Source organism: Oryx dammah, unplaced genomic scaffold (assembly GCF_014754425.2).
Source record: "Oryx dammah isolate SB20612 unplaced genomic scaffold, SCBI_Odam_1.1 HiC_scaffold_25, whole genome shotgun sequence".
NCBI classification, from domain to species: Eukaryota; Metazoa; Chordata; class Mammalia; order Artiodactyla; family Bovidae; genus Oryx; species Oryx dammah.
Window position 1 is genome coordinate 65,788,676 of NW_024070209.1, and position 13,951 is coordinate 65,802,626.

The 13,951-nt window shown below is 37.2% G+C and overlaps 1 protein-coding gene across 1 annotated transcript in view; it reads right to left on the reverse strand.

Moving 5' to 3' along the window:
• Positions 1–227: 227 nt before the first annotated feature.
• Positions 228–13,951, reverse strand: part of PPP3R1 (protein phosphatase 3 regulatory subunit B, alpha) — a 62,870-nt gene continuing 49,146 nt past the window's right edge. Inside the window, exons 3-6 of the mRNA XM_040224119.1 lie at positions 9,327–9,503; positions 8,203–8,262; positions 6,995–7,179; positions 228–2,378 (exon numbers count right to left, since the gene is read on the reverse strand). Of these exons, the coding sequence (XP_040080053.1) occupies positions 2,331–2,378; positions 6,995–7,179; positions 8,203–8,262; positions 9,327–9,503 (470 nt within the window). The 3' untranslated portion in view covers positions 228–2,330. The remainder of the gene's footprint in view (positions 2,379–6,994; positions 7,180–8,202; positions 8,263–9,326; positions 9,504–13,951) is intronic.

Below are 13,951 nucleotides of genomic sequence, written 5' to 3' on the forward strand. Positions count from 1 at the left end.
TGTGGGAGACACAAGAGAAGCAGGTTTGATCCCTGGGTCAGGAAGATCCCCCTGGAGGATGAAACGGCAACCCACTCCAGTACTCTTGCCTGGAAAATTCCATGGATAGAGGAGCCCCGTGGGTGGGCAAACAGTCCATGGGGTAGCAAAAGAGTCAGATGTATCTGAGCACATGCACGCGCACACGATGGCTGGGGAAGCCTAAAGACCACTGCAGATACACTCAATCAAGTTTCAAATATTTTATTTTCTTATTCATACAGTATGAAGTTTCCTAAAGATCCCACAACATGATGTTTCATGCAGAAGAAAAACTAAACATTCAACATAAACCACCCCCCCCCCCCCCCCCCCCCCCCCCACCAAAAAAAAAAAAAAAAAAAAAAAGAAAGAAAAAGAAAAAACCCTCATTCCCCAGTAAGGAAATAATGTTTGCACTATTTTTTCTGTAACGCCAGCCAAGATATGCACAAGCAAGAGAAATAGAAAGCATTTGCTAAAATATCTGTAACAAATACTTATGTACAAAAAATTCACAAAAGACGAGTTCCCCTCTTGAAGCAGAGCACATGGCAGTTGACACTGAAACAGATCAAGCCACTGGCTGGGGTGTGAGCCACGCACTGATCCAGAGGAGAAAGTTACATGTGGAGATTTTCAGTTTGAACATTAACATTTCCAAAGTTTGGCAACATTATGTTTTAAAATTATGCAAATTATGTAAACAAGAGGTACATTTTAAATTGATCTACATGCAAAACTCCATGTCATGCAAGGACACCAAGCACCGGGATTTCTCTCACAGACAGAGCCCATGGCGTGCAGCACTCAGTTGAAGGAACAGCGGTGGCAGGCGGGTGTGCCCAAATTAAGATGCTTTCAGCCTTGATTCAACCTGCCCTTCCCCACTCAGAGTATAAAACCAATTTTCTACAAAATCTATTATAGGGAAAGACTACAGTCCTACAAAGCTAACCAGAATGTCTTCTTCCAGCCAATAGTACCTTTGCAGAAAAGGGAAGGGATAGTAACATCAATTGGCAGAGCGTGGTACACTACTTTTAAATCACACAAAGTATTAAGTTACCCGAGACATTTTCGGGCAAAGGAAGAACACCATCATGCACTCTCTATGCCTTGTGGTAAAGAAATTTAAGAGGTATAAATTTGGATATAATTTTGCTCTTCTGTGGCAAACAGTTTAATAAGGTTTCTCCCAGGTAAGTCACATATAAGTGTATGTGGGTGTATAGATACACACATGCACATTAAACATCACCAGTTTTTAGATTAGCTGCAAGTCTTCTGAAACAAAGGGAAAATTTATGGTTTAAAGGTAAGTTTAATGACAATTTACCACCCATGTAATGAAACATAAACGGATATCCTGAGCTATTTCATGATTATTTCTGGAACTCTTCATTAAGTCATGTCTGAGATCAAATCAGGATTGCCTCACATAGCTTCTGTCCTTTACGAATAAAATCACGACGAACTGACAGTGACTCAGGGACACCTAATGAACGCAATGGCTTCTCGTGATGAAGTAACAGCATGAGGCGTCAGCTCTGTGCAGTGACTGCATGAATGCAAGGACGAGCTCATGGTGGCAGCGCTCGACTCTACTTTCTCCTCAAGCAGAGACGTCATCAAAGCTGCTCAGCAGTGAGACACAGTCCCTGGAAATATATCATAGGTATAAATTAAGTTACAAACTCCTTTGTTACAAAAATGTAATCAAGGTAAATAAGAAGATGTTAACAAATGCTTTGTCAATCTCTCAAAGGAGAAAGAGCAGGCAAAGGAAAACAGCTGGCCTAACACCCGGCTCAAACTGTACAATCTTCGATCTATATATAAAACTGTGTGAAATAAAAGTAAGGATGTTGAATGTTCTGCTTGGCACTTTTGTACTCTTTATCATTTTTGTTTCTGAATCAAGTATATTAAATTAAAGCCAACCTACTACACATATAGAAAGCTACATATATCTATATATAAATATTTACATATGTATATATAGATACTTTCTTGTTATAAAAGATGAAGAAAAATAAATTAAAAAGCCAACCCCTTCCCTTTCTTCGCCACATTGATATGCTCTTTTCATGCTGCTGTCCTTCAGCTTTAAAGTGCTACACTGAGTTATTGAGAGAATAAGAGTTCAATAACACTTAGTTGGGCTTCATGAGGCTCATGTTGGAAAATGTGGCTTCACAGAGAAAAATACTTCCATTTAAATACACAGAGAGCATTGCTGGACGTCTTGAGCAGATCTTCAGAGATGGAGAAGAAAGCAAAAGTGTTGGGTGGTACTCTTTACACAAGAGTCACACGTCTACCACCATCTTTTTGTGGATATCTAGGCCGCCTACAACCTGCAACAGACAGAACAGACCACGCTTGAGCAGGTTTGAGGGCCTCCGTTGTACCAGTCTAACCACCCTACCAAAACCGCAGTTTAAAAAGCACACTACTTTAGCCATTTCCGGAAGCTGCTCTTCTTTTTTTAAAACTCGCACTGCCTTTTGTTAGAATTTTCAGGGCTTCTTGCTCCAGGATAACAAGCATTTTCTTGTGCTCTAACACAAGAGATGGCAAATTTTTCTGTAAAGGACTAGGCGGGAAATATTTTAAGCTTTGTAGGCCATGTATAGTTTCTCTTAAATTTTCTTCTTCCATTTTTTTTTTTAAACAACACTTTCAAGTGTAAAAAAACTTTTTTAGCTCAAAAATATAAAAAAAAGGCTACTGGTAGGATCTGGCCCACTCTTTGAATTTCAACATGGACTTCAGTAGTTTAATATCAAATGTTAAACTAAGTGTTACCATAAAAACTATCAAAAATCAAATACGGGCTTCACTGTCACTCTGTTCTAGAATGTATCAAAAAGTAATGAATAACATTTTCTGCACATTGCTTTTCTATGGCATCAAATACATGTAGAGTTGTTACAGACACCTCTGTCAATACTGACATGGCAATGCCGAAGTGAGATTACCTGTAGTATTATTTGGGGATAACTTTTATTAAGCAAAACCTACATAAAATAAGCAAACTATAAAGGTTAACAGCTTGGTGAATTTTCAGAGTGATGACCCAAGTAACCAGCACCCAGGGCATCACCACAGCTCTTCTGCGACCCCCCTCCCACCACTACCTCCCTCCTCCCAAGCCACCACCTACACAGAACTAGTCACTACGACTTAACACCATGGATTAGTTTGATCTGTTTTTACACACTTTACAAATGAAATCTTTCATGTCTGTCTTGTTTCACTCAACATTATGTTTGTGAGATTCATCCATGTTGTACATAGTTGCATCTGCTACTATTTTTGAACTTTTTAATTTTTATTTGAAAAATAAACCTTAAACAGCCAGCTAGTTCTACGACTCCTGTCATGAAAGCCGTTTGCTATCCTGTCCTCAAATTTTTTTTTTACTTAGCAGCAATCATTTAGAATTTTCAGCTGATGTTCAGTATTTGCCTACAAGACTAAGTAACATTCCCCCGTTGCTGCTTCTTGGATTTAAAGTTTTAGGCATTATCCCTCAACTTCCCATCACAGGAGATGCAGCTTTCACTTCCACACACACACCTCTTCCCTTTCATCTCCTACCCCACATACCTCCCACCTCTCCCATGCTTCAAAGAGCTGTACTTTTTTTTATTAGATAGAAATTCAGCATTTTATTTATGACTACATAAAATACTACTTACAGCAGAAGAGAACTGTGTACTGTGATTACTTTTGCTTCCCTGCATATTTGCTTTGCTACAGTTAATAACTGATCTTTTTCTTCACTGAGTGTTCTATGCATTTATCATTAATTCAACACTAAACTTTTCTCTAAAGGCACTCAGATGTATTGTATCAAGCTATCAATTTTACTATTTTCAAATCACTCCCAGAGTCTTTGGAGTTACTCCCATCCAGGCTTGGCATCCATGGATCCTCCTAGAGATGGCTTTCTCTCCTGCCTGACCCTCTAGCTTCCTGATCCCACACTGACTTCTTTTTTTGATCTAAAACCTTTTCATAGTGGGAGCACATCTTCTAGTACTTTCCAAAAAAGGGAGGAGGACTTGCATACCTGAAAATGTCTGATTCTATCATCCAGTTTGAGTTTACTGAGAATTCTTGTTTTGTCTTCTATTTTCCATCTTGCTAAGTGAGAAATTTGTCACCATTACGATTCTTGACTCTTTGTATGAAGCCTTTCCCCTATGCCTCTACCTTAGCTCTTTGGAAGCCTGTAAACCATCTCTTTGTTTTAAAATTTCATGACAATGTACCAAGGCCCCGATTATTTTTATATACTATGCTGGGGTACTTGGTAAGTCCTTTCAGTCAAGGAAACTCATTACTTTTGATTCTGAGACAATTTTCTGATTCATTTTTGATGATTTCCTTCCCTCCAATTTCTTTCTGGGACCTAACATTCAGATGTTAGACCTCCTAGAATGAATCCCAACATTTAAATTTCCTAGAGCTCTTTTATACATTGTCTAATTTTTGTTTCAAAGATCTAATACATTATATCCCTGAGGGCAATAATGACAGATTTCTGTTCTACTTTTAAAGTGTTTATTGGCCTTGCACAGCCTGCTTCAGCATGCTTCTTTTTCAGGTTTGATTTCATCTCTGTAATCCGTATCAGAGGTTTTCCTTGAATGTCTGGTGATCCTAGGCTCTCTCCTCATGTGGAAAGTGCCGCCCCAGAGCCTCCGTGCACAGGGCATGGCTGTTGACTGTACACTGTGCTTTGAACAAACTGGGTAAACACCATTTCTAGAGGTTAGCTTTCCCAAACAGGGCTTTTCCCACCTCTTGCCTAGAGGGTACAAGTGTAGCTGTCAGGGAATCAAGTAAGAGAAGGTGGCTGGAGGTGTCAAAATGCAAATATCCTCGCCACCACACACACACACAGACAGACACACACAGACACAGACAGACACAGACACACACACCCCCATCTCACTCTTGCCAATCTCCCACTACAGTGCAGGAGAGACTGAACAGAGTCAGGAAGGAGATCTTGTGTTCCACGTGCTTCTTAAACAGACTTAAGCCATTCTCCTGTTAGCCCCACCTTCACACTCACTTTCAGTCATATCTCCACTTTCTGAGCCTTTCAGGGGTTCCACAGTATAAACCAAGCCGCTTCTCCGCTTTCCTAGTTGACAGCTTAGAATTTTCACTCCTGTCTGCTAGCCACTCAACTTTATAAATTACCAAACTGAGTTACCATCCTCTCCACTCTTCACTGGTCCTTGTGGGTTTATAACCTTTTCTTTTTAACCCATTTAATTTCAGTGAAGTTTTCAAAGGGAATAAAAGTAAATACATGCGTTCAATCCATCAACGTTAATCCTATCACTGTCATTTATAAGATTTGTGTATGGTAAAGTATTCTGAAATGTTAAAATAGATACATAGTATGTGATCTTTTGAGATAACTCTCTCTTCTCTCTGTTACAGCTTAAGAAAACAGAATATAGAGAATTCAATAAAGCCCAAGTTATGAGCCTGATGAATGTTCCCAAAAGTTGGCTTAATATACAAACATTTTTGTTCATTCCTGAACTATGCCCTCCAAAACTACAAGTAAGGGCAATTTATAACAAAGGCTGAAAAATAAACTCAAAGCTTAGCTTACACCTTCAGTGTACAGAGCGTAAGTTCTATACCTAGGGATTTATTTCCTTCCACCAGTAAAGTGATTTAATGTAGTTTTAAGTTACAGTTTATATTTACTAAATGCAAGTAGTCTTTACTTATACACATCCCTTCACGTCACTCCAGCCAAGTTCCTCATTTTTATTTTGTTCCCTCAAGTCTTGGAATTTTTTTTTTCCTACTTTTGAAAACTGGCTGCTATCTATGATGCCACTACCAGGCGAGTCTCATGTCATGCACAATCTGATGCCCGCCCACGGGAGGCCTTCAACACGTGCTGGCAACAGTGGAGGAGACGTGGCAGAGGAAGAGGACTCACTTGCAGCAGCACCCTCAGCATCGGTTCCCATCTCAGCAGTTCAGCCTAACTCTCTTCCAAGAAGAACTAGCCTGTTCTTTAAACTAGAGCACCACCCTACTTTTTTTGAAACAAAATGCAAAGATCTCATTCCCTTGAGATGAAAAAAGATCCTTGAAGTATAATGTGAACTTCTTAAAAGCCAGAGCAGCTACTTAAGTCCTTATGTAACACACGACAAACTAATCTGTTTTCCCTGGTGTCGTTTAAGGGAAAAATGAAGAGGAGGAAAACCTTCTACAGAAGCATCCAGTAATGACTGAAAATTTTCAAAACGTTTTATTTTCTTTGCATTCCTTTGGATTGTCCAGGATCTTCAATTTACTGTTACAACTGCTTATGACACATCAGAAAGTTACTATCTCTGTTTTAGGGGCAGCAGCCACAGAAGAGAAGCAATGAACAGGAAGCTGAGCCAGTGCCCCAGTTCTCACCGAGAGCAAGCTCTCCAGGACTTCTCACAACTGTAGGCTATGCCTCTGTGGAGCCCTTGCCCCAGATCACAGTAACTACCCGTCAGTAGCTTAGAAAAAAAAGGAGAGGGGAAAACAAATCACCTTTCTACACTGCCTCGCTGCTGAGTTTGACAGATGGGGACTCCATTTCTGTCATGCTTGTGACCAAGCTTCTGATTTCCTAGCTGAAATTCATGAACTCTTATTTCCTACAGAAGTATTTTCAAATAACCTAGGAGGCTACCAATAATAAGTAAAAGTGACTAGTACCATTGTTGTGGCATTTTATCAGACAATCACTGAGAATATTAGTTCTTGAGAATAATTAATAATTAGTTACAACAAAGAACATTTCACCACTTTGAATCTGGGGCTATTGGGCAAAATCAAACAAATTTCTAGGGCAAAATATAACTATAAGGAATTCTCTATTAAGTGATATTAAAAATGTTTTTATGAAATGTAACTAATGAAGAACTAGCTTTTTTGTACTTACAGCACAAAATTCTTCAAAGGATATTCTTCCATCCCCATCCTTATCTGCATTTATTATGGTTTTGTCTACAATTTGCTGTAACTGTGTGTCTTTCAGATTGTTCCCCACCATCATCTTTAGCACCTGGAAGAGTTCCCCATTGGAAATATAGCCGTCTTTATCCATGTCATAGATACGGAAAGCAACTAAAAAAAGAGTAAGGAAAAATCAATGGCAATTGCATGGTAATCACAAACACTTTCTAAGAGAGAGAAGATAGTAAGTTGCCCAGCATTTAGAATTCTACTATAAGGACAGCTCCTTCCTACACAGAGATGTTGTTTTTAGGTGAAACTAGGTGGTTACAAGTATATGGGCTATCGAGTTAAAACTGCTTGGGACAATTAATACTGCCTAGAGTTTAAGTCATTTACCCTTTCCTAAGCTTCAGTTTCTGCACATATAAAATGGGGGCCAATGACAGTTCTAACCTTCCAGGTCCCAGGTCCCCAACCTCCAGGATCTAATGCCTGATGATCTGAGGTGGAGCTGATGTAATAGTAATAGAAATAAAGTGCCCAATAAATGTAACGCAGTTGAATCATCCCAGAACCACTCCCTACCCCCAGTCCATGGAAGAATTGTCTTTGACAAAACTGGTTCCTAGTGCTGAAAAGGTTGGGGACTGCTGCTTTACAGTACTGAGATAATATACAATCAAAGACAGCAACTGTTATTACTATTAATATTCTCATTTGTATCAAGAGTTCATTTGCAAAGGAAGTTAGCATATAGCCTGTGCCTCAGAGAACTGTTATTGAATATAATGTCTCTCCAGTTAAGAGCTGAATATTTTAAAAAGATAACAGATGTTCCCTGCAAGAGAGGCAAGCCTACATAAACCAAAATAGTAAACTTCCAGCTAAATAATTCTGAATACAAGTGTAAACGAAGTTAGGCTAATCATATTAAAGCATTTCTTCTCACTTCCATGCCAATATTTTATATTACTTAACCACAAATGGAATATAATGCTTAAAAACTGTGAATCAATTTTGTCTACTATACACCTGTAACTTATAAGCAACAATGACACATCATTAAAAAATACAAATTGCAAATGTCCAAAAAGGATTTTGAATAAAAGATACCTTTTAGAATATTTTAAAAAGAGGTTATAATGCAGTATGGGGTAATGGTCTAAGAATTCAGTGAAGAAAAATACTTACACCTCAACTTCTGTTCCTTATCTCCTTTGACACTGAACTGAGAGACTCCCTCAATGAACTCTGAATAAGAATAAAAAACATTTACAAATCAGAAGTTTCAATTTTTTACAAAAAAGAACAATACACACTTGCACATGGACACAAACCCTACATGCTCACAACAGAATATTTTCCTGTTCCAAAAGAAAATATTACTAGCGGCATTTACAACGGAAAAGTCAAATCTGAAACTTCAACAAACAAGGTTCTATATATAATTTGAACCTGGAACTCTCTAAAATCAAATCAACTTGAACAAGTTGATTTATTTTTTATTATTATTAAAAATTAGTTGCTACAGAGCATAACACTCAAAAAACATATTCTTTAAACTATTTAACTCTATATTCTTAGAATATGACTATACAAGAGGGCTTTAAAAAAATATTTACATTGTTTGGCAGAAAAAATTGGGAGGTTTCTGGTTCCAAAATTCAGAACCATTTACATAAACTGTTTGTAAGTTTCATAACAAATGGTCATTTTTCTTCACTGCTGCTGAACACTAAATCACAACCAGTTTAGAGCCCTTCACTTGGACAATTCATTTCTTCAAATGAAAATAACAAAAACTCTTGACTTCCTGATGAAATGAAAGGTTTATTTAAAGTGCAGAACCAAATGGCTGACATTAGCAAAAGCATTACTGTCTTTGTAAAATCTAGATTAACTAAATTAATCCCTTCTATAATACTCCTATCCTTCTGACTTCAACTTTTTTTTTTTTACTGCTGACTTATTGTTAAAGTCTCATTCTTTTAAAAAACAGTTTTTAAAAAATGTGGCTTCTAATATTTTAAGTTTCTCTGAAATTTTCTAACAACAAAATAAATACTAAATCCCATTTTTTAGATTACCTAAAAGGGTACTTCGATCATTTATGTTCCAAAAAGTACAAGGTCTTATTAGTTTATTAAAGTTCATATATCACAGACTTTTGAGTTTTAACAATCTATTATTATAAGAAAACCAGTACTCAAGGACATTCAAGAAAAGAATCAACTTTTCAGACATTTTTGTACAAAGAAATGTAAGACTATTGATAGATTGCCTAACTTGCAGTTTAACTAAAACTACTTTCTTACCTTTAAAGTCTACTTCTCCATTCCCATCTGTGTCGAATATATCTATTACTCGCTGTACTAAGGGATTCTGTTGTAACTCAGGTAGAGACATGAACTCTTCCACACTCAAAGAACCAGAATTGTCCAAATCGAGCTTCTTAAATCTCTTTCCTAGCCTTTTAATTTCATCAGCATCAACTAAAAGCAAACAAAAAGAGGCAGCATGATTTACCAAATGATTGTATGATAACTACAAGAAAAAATCCAGCAGTTATCCAGTAGTTTAATTTTCAGTTTAATTTAGAGTTGAACGTACTATGGAATAACTTCTTATAGCAAAGATATATCATGAAATTTTTTTCGTTACCTCTTTGCCTGTCTGCACCCGCCATAACATACAACCAACTGTATGCTGAGTACCAAGATATTACAGGATTGACAATGCTAAGCTGATCATGAAAGTCAGGTGGTTCATATCAGGTGGACTAAATCAATCTCTGCTACGTACACCAGGCACTCTGATTGTCATTTCTGTTTTAAAATTTTAATTTAGTTTATTTCTAACAGTTCATGGTTCAAAATCTGAACAAGGTTTGAATACAGTTCAATATTCAAAGTCTCCCTCCAATGCTGCCAGCTTCTTGAATATTCGTCTAAAGATCACTCTTCAAAAGTATGAACAAATAAAACCCAGTACCTTTTAATTTTTAATTAAATTTTAAGGAAAAACTTTCATAAAAGTTAAATATTTTTAAACGTTACTTTTCATTTACAGTTATTACCAATCTCCTAAAAATTAGGCACAGATCAAATCCATCCTGGCAACACCACTGAATGTTTCAGATCTGTACTTCTAAATATAAAGAATTCCAACTTTTGGCACCATCTTTCATTAAAGATTTTTTTCAGCTACTTGGAATCACACTCCCTTTAGAACAGATGAACAAGGAAAAACAAACAAACCTCACCCTTTTGACTCATCTTGTGACTCAGAGACACTGTTTTTCATATTTTGCCAAGCCTCAACTTGAGACTCATGCTATTTCTCCACATTTTTTAAGGATACCTCTGGGAGGGACTATCTTTTCTAGTAGTTGAAAAGTTCCTACATATTCAATTTAAACTATACTATACAAAGTATTATAACAGATAATCTTATAATCACACATATATGTATGCCTCTAAAAATCAAGAGATTAAAAACAGATCTTTTACTCTGAGTATCTAAAATACAGCTATTACTGTGGAATGTTAACATAGAAAACAACCAAATTAAATGATTGAGACCTTACCCAGATCAATGCATCCTTGAATATACTCAGGAATAAAGGTACAATCTAGATGGTTACTTATTTAAAGTGATTTCAAGAATCTTATTAGTATTAACACATAAAATAATTAAGAAGTTGCTTTCATAGATTTCATGATGCTACTCTAAGTTTAAGTATTTCTAATTGGACATAATAACACTAAAGAATATATATAGAAGGTTGCCTATCTATTCATCATCTCAGATAAAGAAACACCAAAAATTTATTATATATATATATATTTTTTCTCATTTAGAAAAAAGAATGTAAGAGATTCCCAATGGTAGCAAAGAGATGTAGGCCTTCAAGCAATGTTATTACTAAACACACACACACACGCGCACACAAACACACTAAGTTGCTACTCGACTGTTAGGTGGTTTTGAGGAAAAGCAGAATGGTAGAAAAACAAGCTTTCCTCAAATTTTAGCCAATTTCCAAAATTTGTATAATAGTAATAAATAACAAAAAACTATTCCTTCAAAAATTCTAACAGCCACTTTATAAATAATTTATTACCTATTGGTTTATGATTTAAAAACAAAGCAAGTCTATCAAATCCTTCCAGCAATAATAGTATTTTCAAAGAAACAACTAAATGTGATGTGGTATCCTGAACAGAATCTTGGAAAAGTCACCTTTTTTTCTCACTAAAATATAGAGCTTACAGCGATAAATGCAAAGAAATAGAGGAAAACAACAGAATGGGAAAGACTAGAGATCTCTTCAAGAAAACTAGAGATACCAAGGGGAACATTTCATGCAAAGATGGGCTCGATAAAGGACAGAAATGGTCTGGACCTAACAGAAGCAGAAGATATTAAGAAGAGGTGGCAAGAATACACAGAAGAACTGTACAAAACAGATCTTCAAGACCAAGATAATCATGATGGTGTGATCACTCACCTAGAGCCAGACATCCTAGAATGTGAAGTTAAGTGGGCCTTAGAAAGCATCACTACGAACAAAGCTAGTGGAGGTGATGGAATTCCAGTTGAGCTGTTTCAAATCCTGAAAGATGATGCTGTGAAAGTGCTGCACTCAATATGCCAGCAAATTTGGAAAACTCCGCAGTGGCCACAGGACTGGAAAAGGTCAGTTTTCATTCCAATCCCAAAGAAAGGCAATGCCAAAGAATGCTCAAACTACCACATAATTGCACTCATCTCATATGCTAGTAAAGTAATGCACAAAATTCTCCAAGCCAGGCTTCAGCAATACGTGAACCGTGAACTTCCAGTTGTTCAAGCTGGTTTTAGAAAAGGCAGAGGAACCAGAGATCAAATTGCCAACATCTGCTGGATCATGGAAGAGAGTTCCAGAAAAACATCTATTTCTGCTTTACTGACTATACCAAAGCCTTTGACTGTGTGAATCACAAGAAACTGTGGAAAATTCTGAGAGAGATGGGAATACCAGACCACCTGACCTGCCTCTTGAGAAATCTGTATACAGGTCAGGAAGCAAGTTAGAATGGGACATGGAACAACAGACTGGTTCCAAATAGGAAAAGGAGTACGTCAAGGCTGTATATTGTCACCCTGCTTATTTAACTTCTATGCAGAGTACATCATAAGAAACGCTGAGCTGGAAGAAGTACAAGCTGGAATCAAGATTGCCAGGAGAAATATCAATAACCTCAGATATGCAGATGACACCACCCTTATGGCAGAAAGTGAAGAGGAGCTAAAAAGCCTCTTGATGAAAGTGAAAGTGGAGAGTGAAAAAGTTGGCTTAAAGCTCAACATTCAGAAAATGAAGATCATGGCATCTGGTCCCATCATTCATGGGAAATAGATGGGGAAACAGTGGAAACAGTGTCAGACTTTATTTTGGGGGGCTCCAAAATCACTGCAGATGGTGACTGCAGCCATAAAATTAAAAGACGCTTGCTCCCTGGAAGAAAAGTTATGACCAACCTAGATAGCATATTCAAAAGCAGAGACATTACTTTGCCAACAAAGGTCTGTCTAGTCAAAGCTATGGTTTTTCCAGTGGTCACGTATGGATGTGAGAGTTGGACTGTGAAGAATGCTGAGCGCCGAAGAACTGATGCTTTTGAACTGTGGTGTTGGAGAAGACTCTTGAGAGTCCCTTGGACTGCAAGGAGATCCAACCAGTCCATTCTGAAGGAGATCAGCCCTGGGATTTCTTTGGAAGGAATGATGCTAAAGCTGAAGCTCCAATACTTTGGCCACCTCATGCAAAGAGCTGACTCATTGGAAAAGACTCTGATGCTGGGAGGGATTGGGGGCAGGAGGAGAAGGGGATGACAGAGGATGAGATGGCTGGATGGCATCACTGACTCGATGGACGTGAGTCTGAGTGAACCCTGAGAGTTGGTGACGGACAGGAAGGCCTGGCATGCTGCGATTCATGGGGTTGCAAAGAGTCAGACATGACTGAGCGACTGAACTGAAGTGAACTGATAGAGCTTACAATGTTTTAACAATGATTAATTTCTCGATTTTGATAACAATAATTGCATTTCAAGTCTGTGAAATGTTAACATCAGAAGAAGCTGGGTGTGTGATAACTGAGACTTCATTATGTTTGCAACTTCTTGGTAATTTTTACTTAAATCTCCTCCAATTTGTGACAATTCAATTTTTATCTTGTCTTTCATGACTTTGAAACTTTTGATCCAGTATTTTGTATAATGTCCTCCAGCATGAATTGCTGATATTTTATTTTATGAATAGAATGCATTTGGGGCAAGAATACCGTAGAAATAATGTGCCCTTCTCACTTCATCATTGTCAAGGGTGGCCAAAGGGGTTTCTGTCAGATTTCTCCACTGTAAGTCTACTATCTTTTCTTTTCATCGAAAAATAGTGGGAGGAGTACTCTGAGACTATTCAAATATCCTATTTTCTCCTCAAACTCTGATCTAAATTTAGCATCATCTTAGGTAGGTCTTGTTTGTAAAATTTTATTTCTGTGGTATTGCCTAATAATTTTTTCCCTCATTATTAACTAGGTTGTTACTGTCAAAAAAAAAAAAAAAACTGTCTTTTTTTTAAAAAGTAATTATTGTAAAGACTACCATATGATTTAAGCCTTACACTACTGTCAACAGAAGCTATTGAGTAGGTTTTCAACATAAAGACTAGTTTAAAAGTTTTGAAGTCTTCTGTAAAATTCAATCTACAAAAGTAATGACTGTTATTTCCAATGTTATCCCAAATAAGAAATCAAAACCACCAGGGGGCGCAGAAGAGACCATCACAGATAAAAACCTTCATAAGCAGTTCCATGGACTATAAAGAAAGCTGAGCACCTTAGAATTGATGTTTTCGAACTGTTGTATTGGAAAAGACTATTTAGAGTCCCTTG